Source organism: Muntiacus reevesi, chromosome 1 (assembly GCF_963930625.1).
Source record: "Muntiacus reevesi chromosome 1, mMunRee1.1, whole genome shotgun sequence".
Classification (NCBI taxonomy): domain Eukaryota; kingdom Metazoa; phylum Chordata; class Mammalia; order Artiodactyla; family Cervidae; genus Muntiacus; species Muntiacus reevesi.
This window is the reverse complement of record NC_089249.1, coordinates 170857770-170883030: the sequence shown is the minus strand read 5'-3', so window position 1 is coordinate 170883030 and position 25261 is coordinate 170857770. Positions and strand designations below refer to the sequence as shown.

The following is a 25261-nucleotide window of genomic DNA, read 5'->3' as shown; positions in this document are numbered from 1 at the left end:
CAGCAAGGCCCTCTATCAGGCTTCTGGAGGGAAAGATAAACAGGGTAGATGCCCATGCAATTCAGTGGCTTGCCTGTTAGGTAGGTGTAGGTAGGCCACCTAGGAGTGCTGACTGTCAAATTTGCTGGGGCAGGGCCTCCCAGCTGGATCAGTGGTAAATCCGCCTGCCCAGGCAGGAGACACGCATTCAATCCCTGATCTGGGAAAAGATCCCACATGGGGAGCAACTAAGCCCGCACACCACAATGACTGAGCCTGGGCTCTCGAGCCCGGGAGCCGCATCTACTGAAGCCCACGCGCCTAGAGTCCATGCTTCGCAACAAGAGAAGCCACCGCAGTGAGAAGCCCACACACCACAACGAAGAGTGGCCCCGTCACAGGATGAATGAACCTTAAAGACATGATGCAAAGTAAGTAAATCAGAGGTGAAAGGACAAATTTGCATGATTCCACCCATCTGACATTCCGAGAATAGTCAGATTCACAGACAGAAAGGAGAATGGTGGCGGAGAGAGCGGGGAATGGGGAGTTACTGTTTATTATTGTTAGCATGCGTGCTAACTCACTTCACTTGTGTCCGACTCTTTGAGACCCTACGGACTGTAGCCCGCCAGGCTCCTCTGTCCATGGGATTCTCCAGGCAAGAACACTGGAGTGGGTTGCCAGGCCCTCCTCCAGGGGATCTTCCCGACCCATGGAAGACCGTCTCTGAGGGTGGCAGGCTGCAGTCCACGGGGTCGCAAAGAGAGTCGGAGATGACCTAGCGACTGAACAACAAGGAAGACCTTTCTGGCAAAAACAGCTAACCCACGACCTGAGGTGAGAAGAGCTCTTACAAACAGGCCGGAGGGACGGTCTCTGTTACAGCGAGTCCTGCTCCAAGTAAACAGGCTTCTCTAGTGTGGAACTTTCCAAAGCCTTCCATAGGGTCATGTGTCCGAGGGAAACAGCGCTTGGGCCACACAATCCTCTGCACTCAGGGACTTTCCACTGGGGGGAGGCTCCTCAAGGCAATCGTTCCAAGGAAAACACTTGGGGAAACAGCTTCTCAGGGCAACGCTCCCTCAGGAAGGCGGCCAGGTGAACGGCCCCTGTGCTCTCCCCTCCAGGCCGAGTGTGGACGGGCGTTCCCTGCCCTCTGCTCAGCACTCGGTGCAAGCCCCAACGAGGTCTGCAGAGGAGGCAGAAGCCACGAAGAGGGGATGCCTCCAAGATACAATCTTCCGGGGCAGAGGCAGAGGGCTGGGGTCCGAACGCAGAGAAGAAAGGGAGGGAAATGAAGGGAAGACGAAAACAGCTGACACGCTCAAGGGCGAGGACAAGGGAGGAGGCCTCGGGGACAGGAGATGAGCTGGGATGAGATAAGAGAAGGTCAGGGAACAAGGCGGGAGTGTGTCCTCACCTGGCAGGACACTCCCCATCACCTGAGCCCACAGCCAGCTCAGGCTCCCCAGCCGGGAGGGCGGCCAGGCTGGGCCCACAGGCCGCGAGGGGCTTGGAGACCCTATCCCTGCATTTCCCCGGGGTTCTGACCGAGAAGGGCCATGAGAGGTTGGAAAACTTCTCTTAAGCCCTCAAGCCTGAAATACTTTCCAGGCCTAAGAACAAAGGGCAAATGTGTGAGAAACGGCCTTGGTGAAGGCTGGGCAACAAGTGAAAGGAATTCACATTTCTTTAAACAGGCAGGAAATTGGGGGTTGACCACAGTGGGGGCAGAAGCCCACCACCTCGGTGAGGGGACAAATCCCAGATGGAGGAAAGGGTCCACCATTCGGCCAGAAGGCCGGCTTGGCCCAGGAATAACGCCCGTGTGTGGACAGAGAGGGGACGTCTCCGAGGGAAGAGGGCCAGGGAAGACAGGGCTCACGAGCCAGCCAGTGCCTCCACGCCCAGGGACCCAGCAAAGACTGCGTCCCTTTGTTCCTGCCTGAAGCACCAGCCAAGCACCATCGTTAGGTCCCGGCCAGGCTAGAAAGAGACCACATTAGCAGTGTCCCCGCCCTCCCCTTGGAACTGGGATTCGTAGGCCTGAAGCACACCCTTCTCCCTTTAAAGTGACCGTCTCTGAGGGTTGGTCCACAGCCACCTCCTCCAGGGCCTGCATTTGCAAGGCCGGCAGGAAAACCCTCCCAGGTGCCCCCTCATCATCTCACGGTTTTATCTGCTCCTCTCAAAACATCCGATGACCGTCTGTGGTCAGCGCAGACAATGGGGTTCAAAGCACCTAGTAACTACCACTGGTCAGCTTTGCAGCTCCCCACACATTGTCTCATATACAAACCCTTTCAACAATCCTATAAAGAATTAATAATAGACGCCTGCGTTTACTCTTTATTGAGCACTTCCTACGTGCCAGGCACTGTGCTAAATCACCTTATTTAATTTAGCAGGGCTTTGAGGTGGTAATTAGTCACCCCCCTTGACAGGTGGTGACAGAGTGCATACATGATATTCCAACAAACAGACCACTAGTTAACTGTGCAAGTTAGATGTTTTACAATTCGTGTCTGATGGCGTCGGCAGAGATAACAGGAGCCACGTTGCTGAGTCCTCACATGTGGGGTTTTCCTTCTCCCTACAAGACTGGCTTGAACTGCATCTAAATATTTTCAAAGCATCCAAATATTTCCTTTCCTCGCCCCTCCACAGTTTATGTACTATTTCAAATGCTTGTAGGCTCATTGGCATCCCCTTAAGTCCTTGACTCCTCCTCTACCAACATCTTAGCTCCATACACCAGTTTTTCCCCCCTATAATTTAAATTTTAACCCACATTTTCCCTCTTAAAGGCAGTCTAGGATATTAAAAAGAAAAGCCACTCATGGTCCCAAGACACCCCTCGCCCCGCCCCAACCTTGTTTGTCTCCTAGGGCTTCCTTCTAGCCCTCTTCTGGATTGGTGAGCTTTTTTCCTTGCTTTTGCTTTGAAAGATCCACATTCCCTTCCTCTTGCTATTCTCCAGGATCTGTTAGGGGGGAGATTCCAGTCCCATCAGAGGTGCACATGACCCTGCAGACACAGGCCTGGGTGCAGTCCCAGCCTTGCCATTCACTTGGGAGAGACAGGCTGCAAGCCCGCTGCAGACTGTCACTGAGCTGTCTGTGCTGTGCAGAGCTGTTGAGGGGCCAAAAAAAGATAACCCACCAGCTCTGGCCCCGGTACCTGGTAAGCGTGCAATGGGAGGGAGCTATATTTAAAAGTAGGACCTGTCCGCAGCCATGAAGAGGAAGCAGACAACTTCCAGGGCTGCTATTGAAGAGGTACCCACACCACTGGCCTTAAACAGCATCTGCCGCCTTGAGCATTCTGGAAGAAACCATAGTCCGCAGCCTGCTGTGGCCCCTTGGGCTGAATTTCCAAGAAGCCCTTACAGAGTAACTCATCAACCAGCCTGTCCTGAGTGACAGCATCAGATCTGCCTTCCAAGGGCTCACTTGAGGGCTTCCTGACTCTGACTGGGGCCATCACTGGCTGGTGGAAGAGGGTGGAGTGAAGCAGGATGGTCTGAGGCGCCCAAACTGGGCCTGTGACCTGGGAAAGCCCCCAGCCTGGCCAAAGGGACCCAAGTGAGCCCTAAATCTCATCCTGCCAAAGGCCCCCCAGCAAAGGACAGAGGCAAGGGGGCAGGGGCCAGTTTCCAGCGTCCACCCTGCGCTGGTCCATGAATGGCTTGCTTTCTGGGCGCCACTGTGCAGAGCCCCTGGGTTTTCTTGGGTTTCACCTCCCCAGAATAATCCTGCTATCAGCGAAGAAAGAAACTGGCCAGCCTTTGTCTGCCTGGGGCTTGGCCATCAGAAACCACCCGGGGATCCCCAGGGGGTAGAGAGTTCTCAGGAAATGGCAGCGCCCCAGAAAATGCCTTACTCTTAATGTTGGGGGAAGGGTGCCTAGGCCTCAAGGCACCAGGAGCTTGGAACAGCCGGCTTTCCCCTAGAAAGTCCTGGTATGGGAATCACGCGCTGCCTCTTCAGGCTCTGGCCACTCAAAGTGTGGTCCCCAGACCAGTGACCCAGGATTATCCAAGATGCAGAATTTCCTGTAGCTCCCCAGACCTGCTAAATCAGAACCTACATTTTCACAAGGTCCCCCCCTGCTGCCCAGGCTCTTTCAGGTAGGAGAAGGGCACTGTACCAGACCATGCCCGAAGCAGGTGGCCTTCCCAGGGCCTGTGGGTGTCCCAACTGTGTCTACCCAGATGAGCTCAGCCCCCTCCCCCAGGTCAGTTCAGTTCGGTCGCTCAGTCATGTCCGACTCTTTGCGACCTCATGAACTGCAGCACGCCAGGCCTCCCTGTCCATCACCAACTCCCAGAGTTTGCTCAAACTCATGGCCATTGAGTTGGTGATACCATCCAGCCATCTCATCCTCTGTTGCCCCCTTCTCCTCCCGCCTTCAATCTTTCCCAGCATTAGGGTCTTTTCCAAGGAGTCAGTTCCCCCAGGTCACAGGACTGGGTTCCTCCTCCAGGCCTCCCGACCTGCCCCTCCTCTGAGGTCCTGGTTTCCTGTCTGTCGTGCGTTACCCCTGGCTCTCAAATTATCTGCCCCTTCCACCTCTCTCCTTCCTCCCCTCCCTCCTGATTCACTGCAGACTGAGAAACCCCATCTCCAAGTGTGTTACCACTGCAGGCAAACTAGGAGTCCGCAGGCTCTGAGGGAAGGGGACTCTGAGGAATTAAGCACAAAAGCCTGAGCCCAGAGTCTGATTTCCAATCAGGCTGCCCCCGGCTGCCTCTGTGGGACCAGCTCCATTCACTCAGTCACCACCTGGCTCGGGTCTCCCCGGGGCCTCTCCGGAGTTGAAGGAGTACAGAGACAGGTCCCAGCGGGGAGGCAGAGGTACAGATGGTTGAGCTGTGATACGGCCGGAACTTGGGCAGAGGTGGGTCTGACAGCAGCAAGGCTGCAGAGCCCTAGGAGGGAGCCCCAGTCCCCAGCGAGGTCCACAGGGGATGGGATGTCCCAGAAGCGGGGAGGGGGTCCGGTCCCACAAAGCAATCCGGGAAAGCTGTGTCTTCCTAAGGCGGAATGGGGGCAACCCCCAAAGAGTGTGACTCAGAGACGCGACATCAGATAGGTGTTTCAGAAAAGAGCTCTCAGCTCGATGTGCAGGGTGGATGGGGGTGTGGGGAGTGGGGGTGGGGGGAACGGAGTGAGCAGACTAAGGCGGCTGGGGAGCACACAGTACCCACCGTGGAGAGATGCAGGGAGGGCGAAGGTGAGGTGACAGTGGCTCTGGGTCAGGTGAGCGCCAGCCCCCTCTGTGCTGCAGGGACGCACCTCTGGCTGATACCCTGCTTATTCCAATAAGAGGCCAGCACCTTTACCATCTCATCCTCTGCCACTGGAGGAGATGGTTAGAAAACAGTCGATGGACATGAGTTTGAGCAAACTCCAGGAGACAGCAGAGGACAGAGGAGCCCACACGCTGCTGTCCATGGGGTCACAAAGAGTTGGACAGACTAAGTGACTGAATAGCCACGGCAGCAGCACCTCTACAGGCTGCAGACCACCCCTGTAGGTCCACACACGGTGTCTGAAAGCTTATAATGAAAAGGAGGCTGGCAGGGCAGAGCTGAGGGACCACCCCCACCCCTACAGAGCAGCCACCGTGAGCCCAGGGCCCCGCAAGACAGCAGAGGGGACGCAGAGTCAGGCCGCTGCTACCGAGGGTGTTGAGAGAAGCAGGGAAACCTGCTTTGTCCCAAATGCCTTCAGCAGGAGCGCACAGCCCCCACCAGGGACCCTCCACACGGGTTCAGGAGAGGGAGCCGAGGGTGAGCCTAGCTCCCCCAGCCTCGTGCTCTCAGGCTGCAAAAGGCTTCAAATTGGGAGCCTTCAGCTACATGCAAATTCTCCCACTGACACCAGCACCCCAGGGCTGACACAAAGCAAGCCAGGCCCCCTCGACCACCCCCCACCCCAGAGGAATGTGCCAGTGACACCAGTTAACAGGTCAGGAGTGCAAAGTGCTTCAGCCACACGCAGGGCCCAGGTGCCAAGAACTCTCTGGCCACGAGTGACGGGGTAGGGAGGGATGAGCCCTGGAAAGCTTCTGACCTGGCAAATGAAACAGGGCACAGCTGGGTCCACGGGAGCCCGGGTAGGCTCCTCCTAAGGAAGGCGGAGGATGGCAGGAGATGGGAGTGTGTTCCTGCTGTCAGACATCCCTGGTTCAAGGTCCCAGTGACGTCCTGGGCTGTGTGTTCTTGGTTGGGTTTTGTCTGGGTTTTGCCCCAGAGTGACTCTCTTGTCGCCGAGATCACAGGAAGGCAGATAAGCTCTCAGCTCATCAGCAAGGACTCCCCCCCACCTTTTTTTAAGTTTTGGCTCATTAAGAGAAATGTCTCATTAAGAGAAAGACCCTAATCCTGGGGTCTCCCTTTGGTCCTCTTGAAATCAGGGCACCTTTGCTGGTTTTGGATAAATACAGGCGGCTGGGGACTCAGTGTGGGAACAGGAACAGAGCAAGAGGGTCTGGGAATTGAGAGTTACCAATCTATTCATCCAAAAGGAGGGTGAGAAGAAAGGGTGTCCCAGGGGACGCCTGTTGTGAGCACTCCCTGATGGAGGTCATGGGGGCCACAAGGGCACTCCTGATCGGAGGTGTGGAAATGAGCAGGGTAGGTTCTTTGCTGTAACAGTGAGGTGCCTCCCCTTGGTTCCCAAAAAAGTGAAAGACATTGAAAGTCGCTCTGTTGTGTCTGACTGTTTGCAGCCCCATGGACTGTAGTCCTTGGAATTCTCCAGGTCATAACACTGAAAGTGGGTTGCCTTCCCTTCCCCAGGGGATCTTCCCAACCCAGGGATGGAACCCAGGTCTCCCACATTGCAGGTGGATTCTTTACCAGCTGAGCCACCAGGGAAGCCCTTGGCTCCCAACAGCTCCCATAAAAGCCCTGATGGGCTGGGAAACTGGGCCCAAGGGGGCCCCTGGAAACCTAGCTGTCCTGGGAATTCCCAGGAGCCCTGTGGATCATGGGGGATGGGTGACCCCAAACAACTAGGGGTTTCCACACCCGGACCCGGCCGGGCCTGGGGCAGCCCTGGCAGTGATGCACACCCCCTTGACTCTCAAGCCCTTGAGTTAGGGAGGGACACAGCCGGGGGACACCCTGAGGGAGGGGGAGGCCAGGGATCGTGGGCCCAGAGGAAGTGGACTGTGGGCGACTCAGCTGTCCCTCCCAACAGAAAGGAAGACGCCCAGGCTGGCAACCCCTGGGTCCTCAGAGCCTCCGCCTCCACCCACAACTTCCCAGCCAGCAGCTCCTCCCCAGGCCCGCCTCTGGGCTGGCACCACCTTAAATCCCGCAGCCCTGCTGGGGGCCCAGACCTGCAGCTCCCTCAGTGGAAAGAACCTGGGGCTGCAACCTAGGAGTGACCTAATTAAGGCTGCCACCGCACACCGGGTGGTCACGCGATCTCGGGGACAACCTGAGAAGGTGGTCACTCTCCTTGTTCCACATCTCACTTACAGGCCCGTCCGAGCCCACGTGGCCTGCGGGTGGCAGGACTGCCAGCGGGCCCTGCACCACCCTATGGCAGGCTCCCACTCCTGACAACCCTGCGGGCTGGGAAGCTCCCCTGGGGCCGTATTTAGGGCCTTGGGACAGCTCCAGAACAGAGTTCAGATCTCTCTACAGAGGTCCAGGCTCCCCTCCCCTGCCTGTGGCCGGGGGTCCAGCCCTGGGGACTGAAGAAAGAAGTCAGCCACGCTCAGCCATGAAGGACCAGGGACTTCCCTGATGGTTCCTGGTATGGGAACTAAGATCCCACCTGCTGTGCAGCTACTGAGTCCGTGAGCCTCAACTAGAGAGGAGCCTACGCCCTGGAACAAAGAGCCAAAAATAAATATTAAAAAAAAAAAAAGAGCCAAGTCTGCTTTACCAGGATAAACACTATGGAGGGCGAGGGGAGCCTCCTAAGCATCAATAGTAACAGACAGATTGGAGATGGGGGTTGGGGGATGGGGGGATGGGGGAGGTTGGGGGTTGTGGGCCCAACAGCCCAACTGGAGCGGGGCCTGGCGGGGGCAACTAGCGAGAGAGAAGAATGCAGTAGCCAGCCGTGACTGGCCTTAAGGGTCATCGTGAAGAGTCTGGACTGTGTCCCATGGGCAACAGGGAGCCACCGAATGTTGTAGGCTGTCCCCAACCCACACGGCTTCTCAAGAGGGAAGAAGGGTGAGATCTGGGCTCTGGCACGTAGGATGGATCAGGGGAGGCCACGCAGGAGGTAGCAGCCCCAGGCCGGGAGTGGGTGGTCCCTCGAGACCTGGAAGTCAGGCGACCTGCCACCCAGGGCCCTGCCTGGCTGTGTAGGGGAGGGTGTCAAGGATGGCCAAGGGCTTCCCTGGTGGTCCAGTGGTGAAGCAGTGAGGTGACGTGAAAGTTGCTCAGTTGTGTCTGACTCTTTACCACCCAGTGGACCATAACAGTCCATGGAATTCTCCAGGCCAGAATACTGGAGTGGGTAGCCGCTCCTTTCTCCAGGGGATGTTACCAACCCAGGGATCGAACCCAGGTCTCCCACATTGCAGGTGGATTTTTTTTTTTACCAGTTGAGCCACCAGGGAAGCCCCAAACCACCTGCCAAAGTGGTAAAGAATCCACCTGCCAAAGCAGGGGACACGGGTTCTATTCCTGGTCCAGGAAGATCGCACATGCTGCAGAGCAACTAAGCCCGTGCCCCACAACTTCTGAAGCCCTTCCGCCTAGAGCCTGTGCTCCGCAGCTAGAGAAGCCATTGCAATGAGCAGCTTGCTCACAGAAACGAAGAGCAGCCCCTGCTCACCACTGCTAGAGAAAGCCCGAGCAGAGCAAGGAAGACCTTTCTGCAGGGTATCTTCCCAACCCAGGAATTGAACCCGCATTTCTGTGTTGCCTGCACTGGCAGGCAGATTCTATACCACTAAGGCCACCTGGGAAGCAGTGAAGACCCAGAACTGCCAAAAACAAATTAGCTATTTTTTTTAAAAAAGGATGGTTGAGATTTGGTGGCACAGGAGACAAGAACACGGGCCATCTGGGTTCAAACCTCAGCTCCGCCACTTACACAAGATGTCATGCTGGGCAAGATTCTAGCTTCTCTGCACCTGTTTCCCCATCTTTAAAATGGGATGCTGAAAGCACCCCCTCCTCATGCTGACGATGTAGAAACGCTAAGAACAGTGCCACACAGAACCGCAGGTGCTCTGCTAGCAGTGGCTCTGATAGATAGGAATCAATCACAGTGTAATTTCCTACAGCTGGCCCTGGCAGGAAAGCACGCGTCATTTAGGGAGGGGACAGAGACCCTGTCACCGAGGCCAAGACGGACAGAGTTGCACAGGATCAGGGCCAGCACCTCTCCAAGGCTGGGACAGAGCTCACCCGGTCCCTGAGGGCACTGAGTTGGGCTTGTCATCAGCCAGACCTCGTTGGTAGAGGACTGATGACCAGGGTCCACCGTCCCAGGCACAGTGCCAGGTGGGGCTGGGGAATCCCCGGGAGCTGACACCCCAAGGCTGGGATCAACCACAGCCCTGGGGTCCCTTGCCATTCTGACCAGGAAGGGGCGGCGGGGCCAGCCTTGGGCACGTGAGAGTTTCTAAGTCCTGAACGATATCCTCTACTTCCTGCAAACCTGACCCAAGCTGGCAGAGTGCGAGGATGTATTATCAACTAGAGGCAGCCTTGTACGGGGACAGACCACCCAGTCCTTGCTTCCAAAAATCAAAGAATTGACTTTCATTTAGCAACACACGGAGCCGCCAGACTGGGACTGAAAGAAAGCAAAGCCAGGTCAGGACACCCCCGGACACACACAGCGACCCACCCACGGCTTGCACAAATGCCTCCCCACAGAGAAGGGCCGCTAGCAAGACAACATCAGACAGCCACACTTTCAAAGGGCGTAAGAGCCATTAGTGTAAGGAGATGCCCACCGAAGAGAGCACCGGCCCCAAACACTCCCGCCTCTCCACCAGGAGATCTCCTAAAAGAAGAAGAAATCAGAGATGATAAAGATAACAAAGGAGCATGGGGCAGGGTGGGTGGTTTGCTGGTCTAAAAACTTGAGATGAAGAACGCCGCCTCTAACCATGGGGCTCAAGGAGGCAGACACCCAAGGCCAAGGTCTTAGTGCAACCAACTTAGCTCTCACTCTCCTTTTCATCTGGAGTTTTTAAACTCTCTCTCCCTTTTTTTTTTTTTTTTTTTGGCTGTGCCACTCAGCTTGTGGGATCTTGGTTCCCTGACCAGGAATTGAACCTGTGCCCCCTGCAGTGGAAGGGCAGAGTCCTAACCACTGGACCACTAGGGAAGTCCCTAAGTCCTCCCCGACCACAGCCCGGCTCAAACACACCTTGGCCACCGCTCAGAGGAAGGAGCACCGAGGCAGCCCTCCAAGGGCTCCCAGCTGCCTAGCCCTCCGAGTTGGCGAGAGAAGCAGACGGACCTGTTGCTCCTGCTCCAGCAACAATCTCTGGGTCCTGGGTTCCGGGCTCACTCTGTGGTCCACGTCCACTTCTGGCTCCTTTTCCCCTGGGGGCTTGAGGTCCACCCCAGCCAGCGAAACCCCGGGCCACAGACAGGGAGAAAGGCCAAGAAATGAAGAAGGGGATGAACGAGGCCACCAAAGGCTCACAGGGCTCAGCATTCAGAAGTTCCCAAAACAACGGCCTTGAACAGGGGCTGGCACACTACCGTGGGGCAAACCCCGCTCACCAAGTCTGCTCTGGACGCAGCCACGCTGGTGAGTTTAGGTTCCTGGCCGTACTGTCTGCAGCTAGTGTCTATCACGGTGGCCGAGAGGCTCTAGGGACCCCACAAGGTCAAGCATATTCACCACCTGGCCCTTTACAGACCAAGCTGGCCCAACCCTGGTCCAGAAGGAACCTTGATGGTCATCTAGCCCACCCCCCAGCCTCCCAAGAACTTCCCAACACTTTCCTACTGCAAACCTCTCACTCCATGAAGACAGACCACCCATCTTCCACTGGAACTCCAGACAAAGGGGCTTACCACCTTTGAGATCATTCCTTCCATTGCTCCACAACTGCAACCATGAGAAAATTCTTTCTTCTCTACACTGAATCAAGGCTGTATCTTTCACTGAAGCTTCATGGCCCACCTTCTGCCCCCTGAGGTCGAGCAGGTCCCCACCAGACTTCAAGCTCCCAGCCCCCATCCTCTGGCTCCAAGAGGCCTTTGATCTATCAAGGGCCCGAACCCCTTCCCGGTCCTGGCTGGCTGCTCCTCCCTGGCTGTGTCCAGAAAGACCATGACTGCCCTCCTGAATGCAGCATCCCCCAGGGTCTGCTAGGCTACATGAGGTGTCTTATACATGGCTTTTCTGGGATTTGAATCCTTCCCTGTCAAGCAGTATTGTGGTCAAACCATCCCACTGTTCAAAGTCTGCTGAGCGTCTCAAGGGCAGAAATCCCTCCAGATTAAACCCTACAACTCCAGTACCTGGCATGTGCTTCACTGAATGAATGAGAAAGCTGAATGAATGAATAGGTCATAACAGGAGATGAGAAAGAGATTCATCATTATCACCATTATTACCATTCCACAGAAGCAGACATCAGCAAACAGACAGTGCTGGCCACGGGAGCCCAGGGGTGGGAGCACGGAAGAAGGGGTCACAGAAGGTCCAGGCAGCCTGGGAACCTAGGAAGGATTTACCAGGGGGCCCCGGGTCTGCGTCCTGGGGCCACTGAGTACCGGTCAGGACTGCAGGATGGCACACATTCCAAGTCACTCGGGTCCCCCTGCACACAGGCCTTCCAAGGAGCATCTGAGACTTAAGACCAGGGTGCCCTCCAGTCATCAACACTCAGGGGACACAGAAGCAGGAGGGAAGGCAGAGGTTTGTTCCAGGAGGACTCCATGATGAGGCCAACTGTGTGTGAGAGAGTGTGAGTGAGCATGTTGCTTGGAATGTGTGAGCCTTCGAGAGCGCACGTGGTCCACAGCTATCCATGAAGCAGGCAGCCCATAGCGAGCTGTGCAAAATCCAGCGTGAGTGCTGGGCTCCTCCACTGAGTATCTCTGCCCAAGAAGACAGGCCTGGCAGCCACTAGCTCCGGAGATTTGATTCATGCAACACATCCTGAGAGACCCCCTGGGTCAGCTGAACTGTAAAACCGGGCATGACATAGCCCATGTCCACCAAACTCCCCAAATCCAGTGGAGGAAGGTATTTCTATTCACTAGTTAGACTAGGGCAAGGAGGTGTTATAGCGCTAAGGGTGTAAATATGGGTAGAGTCCCCTGGACCTTGAAGCTTCGAACGTGCTCACTCAGTTGTATCCGACTCTTTGTGAACCTATGGACTGTAGCCCGCCAGGTCCTCTCTCTCCATGGGATTTTTCAGGCAAGAATACTGGAGTGGGTTGCCACTTCCTCCTCCAGGGCATCTTCCCGATCTAGGGCCCGAACCCGAGTCTCCTGCATTGGCAGGTGGATTCCTTTATTGCAGGCAGATTCTTTTACTGCTGAGCCATCGGGGAAGCCCTGAAGCTTTGACACCAGGCACTTAATTAATTTTGCAAGGGAGAAAAAGAAAAAGACTTTTTATTTTTGCCTCCTGTAGGATTTTAATAAGTCCCTCGAATTCTCACAAAACAGGATGCTCAGTAATCAGGAGGGTGGCGGAGATGTCCCCAAGAGAGGAGGTGAGGAGCAAGGAATGAGAAAGAAGGAAGCTCTCTGCAAAGATAAAACTGCCAAAAACTGCGCCACCTCCTTCCAGCTCCTCCCACGTCACCCAAGCAGGGCAAAAAACCCAGCGCTTAAACCCCTGTAAGAAATAGTTGCCAGTTACAGCATCTTTCTGCCAGAGACCAAGGCCTCCAACAGAAGCCGACCTGGCTGGGTTCTGGCTGACCACTCGCCAGGAATTCAGACAAGCCCTGGGTTCTCCTGCCCCACCTTCAACCAAAACAGTCAAACGTGCACAATCCAGTGCAGGTGACGGAATTTCAACTCTACGGTGGATCACTTTGCACTCAATCAGGAGAGTCAGAAGCCCTTGCCTTTCTCTAAAGGGGGAAAAAAAGCACTTAATGTCCGGTTATTTCCACACACCTTTCTCTGTGTAGAAGGCAATTCACTCGAAAGATACAGATAAGAGTGGTGGGCTGCCTCCCCTCCCCCATCCCTAGTAAACCTCCTTAACGTGACTCCCTTCACCCCTTTGGCAAACTCCCAGCCCTCCATCTCCACATCTCTTCCTCCTTCTTCCTCAGAGAAAAATCGAGGGAGAAGAAAAAGAAACTGGGGTTGGGGGAGACAAGAAATGAAGAATTCCAGGACAGCCCCGCCTTTTTAGAGTTCAGTGGTGACGGGGCGTCCACGACATCATCATTTCGGATTCTGAATAAAAAGACAACTTTCCCACAGCCAAACGCTCCTCTCCCCACCCTCTCTGTGGGGAATTGAAACACAAGCATTTAGTATGCTGCAAAAACATCACAGCTGCATTTTAAGATGCTGTATTTGGGTCCTGCCTTTAATGGTTGCCCTCATTACCTCCCTTTGAACGGGGCCTCTGGATAAGCCCAGGGTAATTAAAATTTCCTGTCTAACCTTGACCGCTCCACCAGCTCCTATTACAGTCCTGGATACACACTGTAGAGTCAGTTCCTTCGGGGCCCTCTCCCTCTTCGTTTAAAATCAGGCCACTATTCTCTGGGCCGAGGCTATCCAGTAACATGCTTGGCGAAGGAAAGGGAACTTTTTCTGGCTGGGCTGGTGATGCCTCTGGCTTCCCACACTCATTAGAAAATTCTCTCTCTTCTATAACACACCAGGTCCCAACAATATAAAGACAAATGACCCCCACTCCAAGGATCCACTGTGTTCACAGGCTGGCAAGAATCCAGGGGGTTTTAAAACCTTGAACATGTAAGAAATTCCTAGGCAAAATACTTTTAAATAGTATTTAAGAGATCAAAGCACGTTTTGCAATGTCTATGCGAACAGAGCCCCAGACAAAAAGAATGGGCATACTCCGATCTGGTCAAGTCAGGTTCTGGGCAAACTCAAAGGCGACGTCACAATCTGGATCTAAAGACTGATTAGAAGTGAAATTCTTGCTGAAAGTAAGTGCACTCCTGGCACAAGTCGGGGTTTTCTGCTGGTTTTGTTTGTTTTTTTGCAGTTAGATGGCAGCTCCATCTGATCCCCCTTCTGTTGGGGTAGGAATCATTCTGACTTGGGTTACTTCTCAGACAATTCCTAAATCACCTAAATAACCTAACGTGGTTATGACTCTGACGTTCCTGAACCCGAGGGCTCTTGGCAGGGCCTCCCCACCACCACTGCACTCTCCCAGGAGGTCAGGACGAGGCAGTCATGGTACACACGAACTGGACACCTCTGCACACCCTCAATAATGGGCTGAAGGGGGTCCCCTCAAAATTCACAACCACCCAGAACTGCAGGATGTGATCTCTTGCAAATAGGATCTTTGCAGACGTGCTAAAGTGAATTAGGATGAAGCCATACTGTGGAATTCCCTGGTGGTTCAATGGTTAGGACTCCGCACTTCAACTTCAGGGGGCGAGGGTTTGATCCCTGGTTGGGGGACAAAGATCCCCCACGTCCCTCAGCATGGCCGTAACTACTGGGACTCACAACTACTGAGCCCAAGCGCTGCAACTACTGAAGCCCATGTGCCTAGAGTCTGTGCTCTGCACCAAGAGAAGCCTCCGCACTCAGGAGCCTGTGAACCGCTCGCCACAATGAGAGAAAGTCTGGGCAAAGCAACGAAGACCAGCACAAGCAAAAAAAAATAGATGATGAAATCACTGGATTCGGGTGAGCCCTAAATCCAATGACAGGTGTCTATACAAGAAGGCCACATGAAGACAACACACAGGGAGAATGCCACGAGGCTATCAAGGCAGAGACTAGAGTGATGTGTCTATAAGCCCGGGATGCCAAGGATTGTTGGCAACCACCAGAAGCTAGAAGAGGCATGAAGCGTTCTTCCCTAGAGCCTGTAGAGGGAGTGTGGCCCAGCTGACGCCATGACTTCAGTTTCCAGCTGCCAGAAGGGTGAGAACACACATCTCTCTTGTTTTAAGGCACCAGCTTGCGGTCCTTGTTACAGCAGCCCTAGGACTCGCACCCACTTACCCCGCAGTGCAGTGAGTAAATCCCTTCAACAAACCCCCTGGGTGCAGTCCCAGAGGGGCCAATAACCCAGCAAGCGGCCACACTCCATGTCCACGCTCCGCAGCTCATGCTGCAGGAGAAATCAGCTTCAAAGGACAAACCAGACATTGCAAAGTGTTTGCAAACTGTTCAACAAAACGGACAACACAGAATCTACATATCCACCCAAATTACAGTCGTGAAAATTAGTGACTCAAACCTACTGGCCTCACCATGGGCCAAGCATTGCACTAACTGCTTCACATACGTGAATGCATTTAATTCCCACAATAATCTCACAAGGCAGGTGCCATTTTATCCCCACCTGACAGAAAGGGAAACTGAGGCACAGAGCCTTCAGGTAACCTGCCTAAAGTAACCTTTGAAGTTGCAAGTGGGAGAGTCAGGTTTGAACCCAGGGAGCCTGGCTCCAAGTTCATGTTCTTAACAATCTTGCAACACTGCTTCTGCAACAGATAAAATATGGAAAGCACAGAAAACAAGTTAATGTGTTATGTGTTCTTTGAGATTTTTCACACGATTTTTTTTAACTTTAAGCATAAAAAGCAAAGGAAGTAGTAAAAGGGAAGAAGAGGTATTTTTCCAGTAGTCATGTACGGATGTGAGAGTTGGACCATAAAGAAGGTTGAGCACCAAAGAACTGATGCTTTTGAATTGTGGTCCTGGAGAAGACTCTTGAGAGTCCCTTGGACTGCAGGGAGATCAAATCAGTCAAACCTAAAGGAAAACAATCTTGAATATTCATTGGAAGGTCTGATTCTGAAGTTGAAGCTCCAGTACTTTGGCCACCTGATGCGAAGAGCCGACTCACTGGAGAAGACCCAGATGCTGGGCAAGATTGAAGGTGGGAGGAGAAGGGGACGACAGAGCATGAGATGGTTGGATGAAATCCCCGACTCAATGGACACGAGTTTGAGTAAGCTCCAGGAGATAGCGGAGGACAGGGAGGCCTGGCATGCTTCAGTCCAAGGGGTCACAAAGAATCAGACATGACTTAGTGGCTGAACAACAACAATGAGGTATGCTTCAGGTGGAGCAGACACGTGGCAATGACCAGCTTCTGGCTGGACAAGGTGACGCCGCAGCAACACACTCACAAGGCAGGGAGAGGATCGGGGAGGGGTGAGCATGCCCAGGAGGCATAGGCACCTGGAAGACCCCCACGAAGTGCTTTTCTTACCCAGCCCTCAGAGAGCAGCTGCAGGAAAGGTTCAGTGCAGGAGTGACCGGCTTGTGAAGGGGGCTGTGAACAAAAGTGAGGTTTTCAAGAGGACTTACGTAGATGTAGTTTTTTTTTAAGTCATGCAGTTGTTGTTTTTTTAAGTCATGTAGGACAGCAGGAAGAGGGAAACGTGAAAGAGGGCCAGCAGGAAAGCTGGGCTGAGCTGCGAGCAAAGCTGGGATCAAGGACTCACCAACTGCAAAGGGCACCTACAGGAAGGTGGCAGTGCCAGGCCAGCAGGTGGCAAATCCCCAGATGCCAGGCCCCACCACAGCCTTCCCGGGTAGGAGGGGGATGAGGACTGAAGGGCAGAACTGAGTCAGAGGGTCCAGGTGACAAACGCCCCCAGGCTGGGAGCTCCTGACTCTGGTGGGGTGAGGGGAGCAAGATTTCAGCTGCCTTGCAGGGGAGAAAGCTGGGCAGGAGCCCCTGAGGGGGGACCCCATCACGCTCAGGTGGACGCTCACGGGGGTCAGGGCCGAGGAGTCCCTGTTTGTGCCGGTGTGGGTAGCAGGGCAGGGAGGGTTTCGGACACCGTCATGGGGCTTGGAGCCAAAGCTGGGAACAGCTCTCAGCAAAACGCCCGTTTCATGTCTCAGACTGACTTGGCACTCGTCACCCACTCCTCTCAGTTCTGAACAAACCTTTGAAAGAGGGCTTTCCTGGGAGCTCAGTGGGAAACAATCTGCCTGCCAGTGCAGGAGACGTGGGTTCTATCCCTGATCTGGGAAGATCCCACATGTGGCAACTAAGCCGGTGAACCAGAACTGCTAAGCCTGTGCTCTGGAGCCTGGGAGTCGAAACTACTGAAGCCCCGATGCCCTAGAGCCGGTGCTCCACAACAAGAGAAGCCACGGTGGTGAAAAGTTCAGGCACTGCAACTAGAGAAAAGCCCACGCAGCAACGAAGACCCAGCACAGCCAAAAATAAATTATAAAAACTTAAAAAAAAAAAAACCTTGAAAGAAACAGCTGCCCCCATTTTACAGAGGAAGAGCGAGATGTGGTTAAGCAACTTGCCCACGATCGCAGTGAATGACCCTGGAATGGGGGTGGGGGTGGGGGGCTCTGTCTGTACCTTCTCCAAACTCAAAATGGATAATTGGGTCTTGATACTAGATTTAAGGGGGGCTTCCCAGATGATGCTAGTGATAAAGAACCCACCTGCCAATGCAGGAGACCCGGGTTCAATCCCTGGGTGGGGAAGATCCCCTGGAGAAGGGCATGGCAACCCACTCCAGTATTCTTGCCTAGAGAATCCCATGGACAGAGGAGCCTGGAGGGCTACAGTCCACAGGGTTGCAGAGTCGGACATGACTGAAGCGACTTAAGCACGGCGCGGCACCACATTGGTGGGGAGGGAGGGGTCTTTCCAAACCACCGCCAGGGTAAGCATGATGCCCCCAGTGGTCCCTGCCCTTGGCAGACACAGCAGCTACCTGGCCTTCACCGGAAGGTGGTGTTTTCATCACAGTGCACCCACCTGCTTCCTCAGCAAGAGCCCCACTGCCAAGCCCTCTGCCAGTCACCGCAGGGGTGGGGCCGGTGGCTCGGGCCCGGCCAATCAGAGCAAGGAATTCCTCTGGCAGCAACAACAGATTCGGAGCCAACCAGAAACAACAGTAAAGCTACAAAAGACACACACACACACACACACACACACACACACACACACACACGATAAGGCCTTTGCTATGGCTACCTTCCCCACTGGACCTCCTGGAGCTGCTGTGGCCACACCGCCACCACCAGGGATGAGCCACCTGAGAAGGGGGACCACACAGAGAGGAAGCTGGCTTCAGAAAAAGACATGAAGCTCTGAGGGCATCATTTGAGCTCCCAGATCCAGCCATACCTGACACCAGCCCTTTTTTCTTAACTTCTTGAGCCCATTAATGCCCTTTTCACTTCTGCCACTTTTGGTTGCCAGTGGCAGAAAACCCCACCTAGACTAGTGGCTGACACAGTAGTGCTGGAGAAAGAAGTCCCACACTTGACTTGGCTGCCAGTTCTTCAGGACCCTAGACCACACACCGCCTGCCCTTTAGTTTGACCTTCTTTCAGCATCTGTTTCCTCATCGGTGCCATCTTGCTTGATCTCCCAAGCTCCTCTGATTGTGTTCAATTCAGTCCAACTCTTTGAGACCCCATGGACTGCAGCAAGCCCGGCCTCCCTGGCCATCACCAACTCCCAGAGTTTGCTCACACTCATGTCCATCAATTCTGTGATGCCATCCAACCTTCTGATTGTGTGGACTCCCTTTATTACTCGTAGGCAGCCAACAAACAAACAACCTTTCAAAGACTGTTCTACAGAAAAAAAACATAATAATAATAAAAATAAACAAATGAAAGAAATCTAAATGACCCCAAGGCGAGAAGAATATGATGGTCCCTGTGATGCCCTCTCTAAAGCCACCTGGACTGGGAGGAACCGCTGGGCCCTGGGAGCAGTCAGTCAGGGAACAGTATGCCAGGAAAGGCATAACCCCAAATAAGTTAAAGGGGTGCTGACAAACCATGCACTTTTCAGTCTCTGCCCCAGTCACGGCCTTCTGCCTCGACTCGGCCCTCCTTGCTGTGCTAAGTCGCTTCACTCATCTCCGATTCTGTGTGATCCTAGGGACTGTAGCCCCCCAGGCTCCTCTGTCCATGGGAGTCTCCTGGCAAGAATACTGGAGTGGGTTGCCATGCCCTCCTCCAGAGGGTCTTCCCCACCCAGGTTCAGACCACGTCTCTTATGTCTTCTGGAGAAGGAAACGGCAACCCACTCCAGAAATCTTGCCTGGAAAATCCCAAGGATGGAGGAGCCTAGTAGGCTACAGTCTATGGGGTCGCCAAGAGTAGGACAGAACAGAGCGACTTCACTTTCTTTCTTTCTTCTTTGTCTTCTTACCACTAGCGCAACCTGAATGTTGAGCTTTCAGCCAACTTTTTCACTCTCATCTTTCACTTTCATCAAGAGGCTTTTTAGTTCCTCTTCACTTTCTGCCATAAGGGTGGTGTCATCTGCATATCTGACGTTATTGATATTTCTCCCGGCAATCTTAATTCCAGCTTGTGCTTCTTCCAGCCCAGCATTTCTCATGATGTACTCTGCATATAAGTTAAATAAGCTGGGTGACAATATACAGCCTCGACGTACTCCTTTTCCTATTTGGAACCAATCTGTTGTTCCATGTCCAATTCTAACTGTTGTTTCCTGATGGGGAGACAGTGGAAACAGTGTCAGACTTTATTTTTGGGGGCTCCAAAATCGCTGCAGGTGGTGACTGCAGCCATGAAATTAAAAGACACTTACTCCTTGGAAGGAAAGTTATGACCAACCTAGATAGCATATTAGGGAAGCAGAGACATTACTTTGCCAACAAAGGTCCATCTGGTCAAGGCTATGGTTTTTCATGTATGGATATGAGAGTTGGACTGTGAAAAAAGATGAGTGCCGAAAAATTGATGCTTTTGAACTGTGGTGTTGGAGAAGACTCTTGAGAGTCCCTTGGACTTGCAAGGAGATCCAACCAGTCCATCCTGAAGGATATAAGTCCTGGGTATTCATTGGAAGGACTGATGCTGAAGCTGAAACTCCAATACTTTGGCCACCTCATGCGAAGAGTTGACTCATTGGAAAAGGCCCTGATGCTGGGAGGGATTGGGGGCAGGAGGAGAAGGGGACGACAGAGGATGAGATGGCTGGATGTCATCACCAACTCGATGGGCATGAGTTTAAGTAAACTCCGGGAGTTGGTGATGAACAGGGAGGCCTGGTGTGCTGCGATTCATGGGGTCCCAAAGAGTCGGACACGACTGAGCGACTGAACTGAACTGAGCGCCACCTGGGAAGCCCCAGTGCTCCTTAATGGCCAAAATTAGACCCACCAGGTGTTAACTCCAGAGAATAAAGCCTGGAAGCGAGGGACCGGGAAATTAGGGTGTAGAGGAAGCCGAGGAGGCGGTGGCTCCGGGGTACCAATCTGCCGACCTCGGTGCCGAGGCTGGAGCTGGACACAGGCTCAAGCTCCCGCCACTTAGCGCCGGCCACAGCGCCTTTAAATAGAACCTCCGCGGGTAGGACAAACACATTCCAAGCGCTTTTTAAATCGCCCCAAGCAAGACCTGGCCGGCGGCCTCCGGTCCCCCCAGGCATTTCCCGGTCTTGGCGTAATTCTCCAACAAATATTAATAGCTCAGTTGGGAGCTTATGGTGTGCAAAATACTTTCTGGCCTTAAAAGGCAGGATGATTTCTTCTCCCCACTCTCCAGATGAAGAAACTGAGGCCCGGGGAGCTGCCTCACTACGAGGCCGACTACTAGTACAAGCCTCCAGGCAACGCTGCCTCCATCGTCCGGGGTTGGGGCTCCCCGAGGGGCACGACCGGAATGAGCCCCCGGCGGACCAGCTGCCCGCTGCCGCGTCCGGTTCCGACGGGCGCCTCCTGCCCAAGAGGCAAGAACGCGGCACACGGCCAAGGCGACGCCCCCGGGAGGCTCCCCAAACGCGCTCGCTCCCGGAACGTACTGATCTTCTGCGAAGAGTTTAACAAACTCCCAGTTCTCTGTCTCAGCGGGTACATCAAACCCCGCGCGGCATCCAAGGATAAGTTTCCTCCTTTGTTTTTAAAAAGATAAAGGACAAAGAGGCTAATTTCTCCCTCGGGAGATAAAGTTGGCAGGTGAGGCGCAGCGCGTCTCGGTTTCCTAGAAGTTGCGCGCTGGGCAAAATCTCCGAGCCCAGGCGGCGGAGGGGGCGGGACCCGCCGTCTGGACCCCCGAGCCCGGGACTCGGGCTCGGCGGCCCTAGCGGAGCTTCTGAGCCGGGTCAGGGAGAACCGCAGCTCCTGCCGTCGGCGTCCCAGCCCGGCTGGATGGCCCACCACCGCCGCGCCGGGATCGCTGGGGGCGTGCGGGATCTGGGGGACGTTAGGGTTAAATGATAAAGAAACTTCTGCACTGGCCCCCTCCGTCCCACTCCAAGAGGGGCCTGGGACTCCGAGATACCGACCCACTGCCACCGCCCCCGCCCTACGGGGCTCCGGGTCCCCGGGTCCCCGGGGGCGCACGGCGCGGAGCGCTCACAGTTTGAACATGCTCTCCAGGTCCTTGATGAGGCGGCGGCTGAACTCCGGGAACTCCGAGTAGGGGTGGAAGACCTTGCAGCGGCGGGGCCGCGCCGCGCCCTCGTTGATGTCCAGCCGTCGGTTCAGCTGGGCGCTCAGCTCGGCGTCGGCTCTGGCGGTGGGCGCCCAGGCGGGCGGCTGCGGCTGGGGCTCGGGGTCTGGGGCGGCTCCGGGCGCGGGCTGGAGCCCGCTGTCCCCTTCCTCCCACTGCAGGCGCCGCTGCAGCTTGCTCGCCAGCTCCTCGCTGGCCATGGCCTCGGTGGATCCGGAGACTCAGGGACTGGGCGGACAGCGCGCTCCTGGGCGGCTGGCGACTCTGCGACACTTTGCCGAGACGGCGGGGACCCGGCGGTTGGGTGGAACCGTGGGCAGGCGGGGCGGAGCCGCGGCTTTAAGGAGGCGCTGTGGCTCGGGAACCGCCCGCCCCGGAGGCCACAGGTGCCCGCCTGTCCCGGGGATGTCGACCGGCCGAGCGCCTCTCGGGACGGGGCGCGGACCCTCGGATCAACCCTGAGCTTTCCGCCCGCCCCCGGGGGCCCGGGGACCCTGGGGTCCTCCGGGAACCGCAGCGGGCGAAAGTTTCACTACCGTTCTGGCGGTTCCTTTCTCGTCCCCCAGAAGTGCCCCGACTGCCGGCGCTCGCGGCCGGCGACAGGCTGGGGGTGGGGGGAGCCGAGCGCCCCCGAGTGACACCCGCGCGGCCCCAGGGCTGCGGGAGGCATCCCCGCCGCCACTGGCCGCGAGGTCCGGGAGAGGGAGGCGCCCTCATGGAGCGCGGGGAAGGGCGAGCTGACTTTTAAACACTCGCTGTAAAGACATGTCTCCAAAACATACTAAAAATACTAAAAACAAATAAGCAAACAGAAAAAAAAAAAAAAGCAAGCAAGCAGAGAGGAGCTCCTGGCTCTCTTGTGGTAACACACCAGCGCCACTTTGGGGACTCTGACTTTCTCTGTGAAACACAAGAAAGTAAAAAAGAAGCTTGAAAATAAATAAGTCAGCATTTTAACACCATGGTAAAAAAAAAAAAAATCGTCATTCCCTACGGGAGGCTGATGTGGATGGCTGTTACGTCAGCCAAGCCTTGAGAAAAATCTTGTAAACAACACTCTGCCCCTGAGGACTCTGTTCTGACTCTGTCCTGACTGCCTGGGGGCTGCTGCCCAGGGCCTGTCCCCACTGCTGGCTGTGGGCACCTGAGATCCAGGACCTGCCTTTGGCACTGGGGTGTGTAGGGCACGAGGGGTCCTGGCAGGGATTCTGAGCATCTGGAGAGGCCTGCGTGCCTACTCCTTCTGTCCTCTGGCCCTTTGCCACACCATGGACTGTAGCCCACCAGGCTCCTCTGGCCGTGGGGATTCTCCAGGCAGGAATACTAAAGTGAGTTGCCATCCTCTCCTCCAGGGGATCTTCCCAAAATATCTGTCTATCTATCTATCTATAAAATTAGGGAAAATATTAAATTTTTAAATAAAGTGATCAAATAGAACCTTCTCAACATCCCTACTGGGAAGCCCCATATATACATATATACATAAATACATACATATATATATGTATATATATATAATTAGGGGGAAATTAAGTTTTTAAATAATGTGGTCAAATAAAATGTTTTTAACATCCCTATTGGGGCTTCCGAGGTAGCACTAGTGATAAAGACCCTTCCTGCCAGACATAAGAGACAGTTTTGATCCCTGGTCCGCAACGATCCCCTGGAGGAGGGCCTGGCAACCCACTCCAGCATACTTGCTTGGAGAATCCCCACGGGCAGAGGAGCCTGGTGGGTGATAGTCCATGGGGTCACAAAGAGTCGGACATGACTAAGTTACTAACACACATATATCAATACTACTGTGCAAATATGACTGATATTTTGTAAAATACATTTCTATGCACAGAAGAAAAAAAAAACAAAGAGAGAGGGGCCAAATTATTATTTTTAAAAATAATTTTATTTATTGCTTGGCTGTGCTCGGTCTTCGCCGATGCATGGGCTTCTCTGTAATTGTGGCAAGTGGCGGCTCCTCGCTAGTTGCGGGGCACGGGCCTCTCACTGTGGTGACGTCTCTTGCTGTGCAGTACTGGCTATAGGGTGCGGGGGCTTCAGTAGTTGGGGCACGTGGACTCGGCAGCTTCAGCTTCCAGGCTCTAGACGCAGGCTCAATAGCTGTGGTGCACGGGCTTAGTTGCTCCATGGCGTGTGGGATCATCCCAGACCAGGGGTCAGACGCGTGACTCTTGCATTGGCAGGCGGATTCTTTACCCCTGAGCCACCAGAGAAGCCCGGGGTCAAATTATTAACCACTGTAAATGCTAGGAGTCCAACCATTTCCGTCAACTGTTTTAATTCTCACTTCTCTGAATGTTCTACAATGACCACACAAAACTGCTGTAACCAGAAAACAAAGGTGATTGCTTGCAATGGAGCCATACAAGGGGGAGCTGCGGTAGCTGTAGAGCCGTCGAAACCATTTTGCCCGTGTCATCCCATGAGTGTGTTTATTCCACTAACATTCCTGGAGGATGGGTACAGGAGATTTTACCTTTCTTCTGTCCATGGGATTCTCCAGGCAAGAATACTGGAGTGGGTTGCCATTCCCTTCTCCAGGGGATCTTCCCGACCCAGGGATCGAACCTGGGTCTCCTGAACTGCAGGTAGATTCTTTACCGTCTGAGCCATCAGAGAAGCCCCTTCGCATTTCACAGGGGAAATGTACTTTACCTCCAGGACTTCTTTTCAGTTCCCTATTGCTGTGTAACAAACCATCCCCAAACCTAAGGCCCAAACAACACATTTACTTTGCTCACAAGTCTGCACTTTGGACAGACCTTCACGGGGAAGTCCCTCCTCTGATCCACTTGGTGCAAGCAGGGGTAGCTCAGAGGCTGGAGGGGAGAATCCATCTGAAGACTTATTCCCTCCCAGGTATGGACTGACGCTGGCTGATGCTTGGCCCTTCCTTGGAGCTGTTGACTAGAACACCTACAAATGGCCTGCGCTTCCTCCCAGCATGGTTGCTGGGTTCCCAGGGCGGGCTTGCAAAGAGGGAGAGCGAGGTAGAAACTTCATCGCCTCTTATGAATAGGATCAGAAATCGACTCTATTGGTCAGAACAGTCATGAAGGAGAGAGGACATACATGTGCAGTCCTCGAGCTTCCCTGGATGGTGGTCCAGTGGATAAGAATCCGCCTGCAAATGCAAGCATACAGGTTCGATCCTTGGTCCAGGAAGATCCCACATGAGCAACTAAGCCTGTGTGGCCAGAGCTACTGAGCCTGTGCTCTAGAGCCTGGGAGCCGCAAATACTGAGTTCACATGCCACAACTACTGAAGCCCACGAGGCCTAGAGCCCATGCTTCGGAATAAGAAAAGCCACGGCAGAGGAAAGTCCACGCACTGCAACTAGAGCGTAGCCCCTACTCGCCACTAGAGAAAAGCGCAGCAAGGAAGACCCAGAACAGCCCAAAATGAAAAACAAAATCTCCACCTCTCAAAGGAGGCATGATAAAAATCATCTAAAAATAGTGTGTGAGATGGGGTATGTGTCACTGTGATCATCTGTTTTCATTTTTAAAATCTATTGATTTTTTAAAATTGCTCATTTTGTTCTCTTTTCGTAAAAAAAAAAAAAAAAAAAAAATTATTTGGCTGCACCAAGTCTTAGTCATGACACTCGGGGTCTTCAATCTTTGCTGTGGCCGTCGGGATATTTAGTTGCAGTATACGGGATCCGCTGACCAGGGATCGGACCCAGG

At 54.1% G+C, this 25261-nt stretch overlaps 1 protein-coding gene across 1 annotated transcript in view; it reads right to left on the bottom strand.

Moving 5' to 3' along the window:
* The window catches only part of EFHD1 (EF-hand domain family member D1), a 45067-nt gene extending 22981 nt beyond the window's left edge, over positions 1–22086 (bottom strand). Inside the window, exon 1 of the mRNA XM_065916876.1 lies at positions 21461–22086. Coding sequence (XP_065772948.1) covers positions 21461–21753 — 293 coding nt within the window. The 5' untranslated portion in view covers positions 21754–22086. The remainder of the gene's footprint in view (positions 1–21460) is intronic.
* Between the last annotated feature and the right edge of the window lie 3175 nt (positions 22087–25261).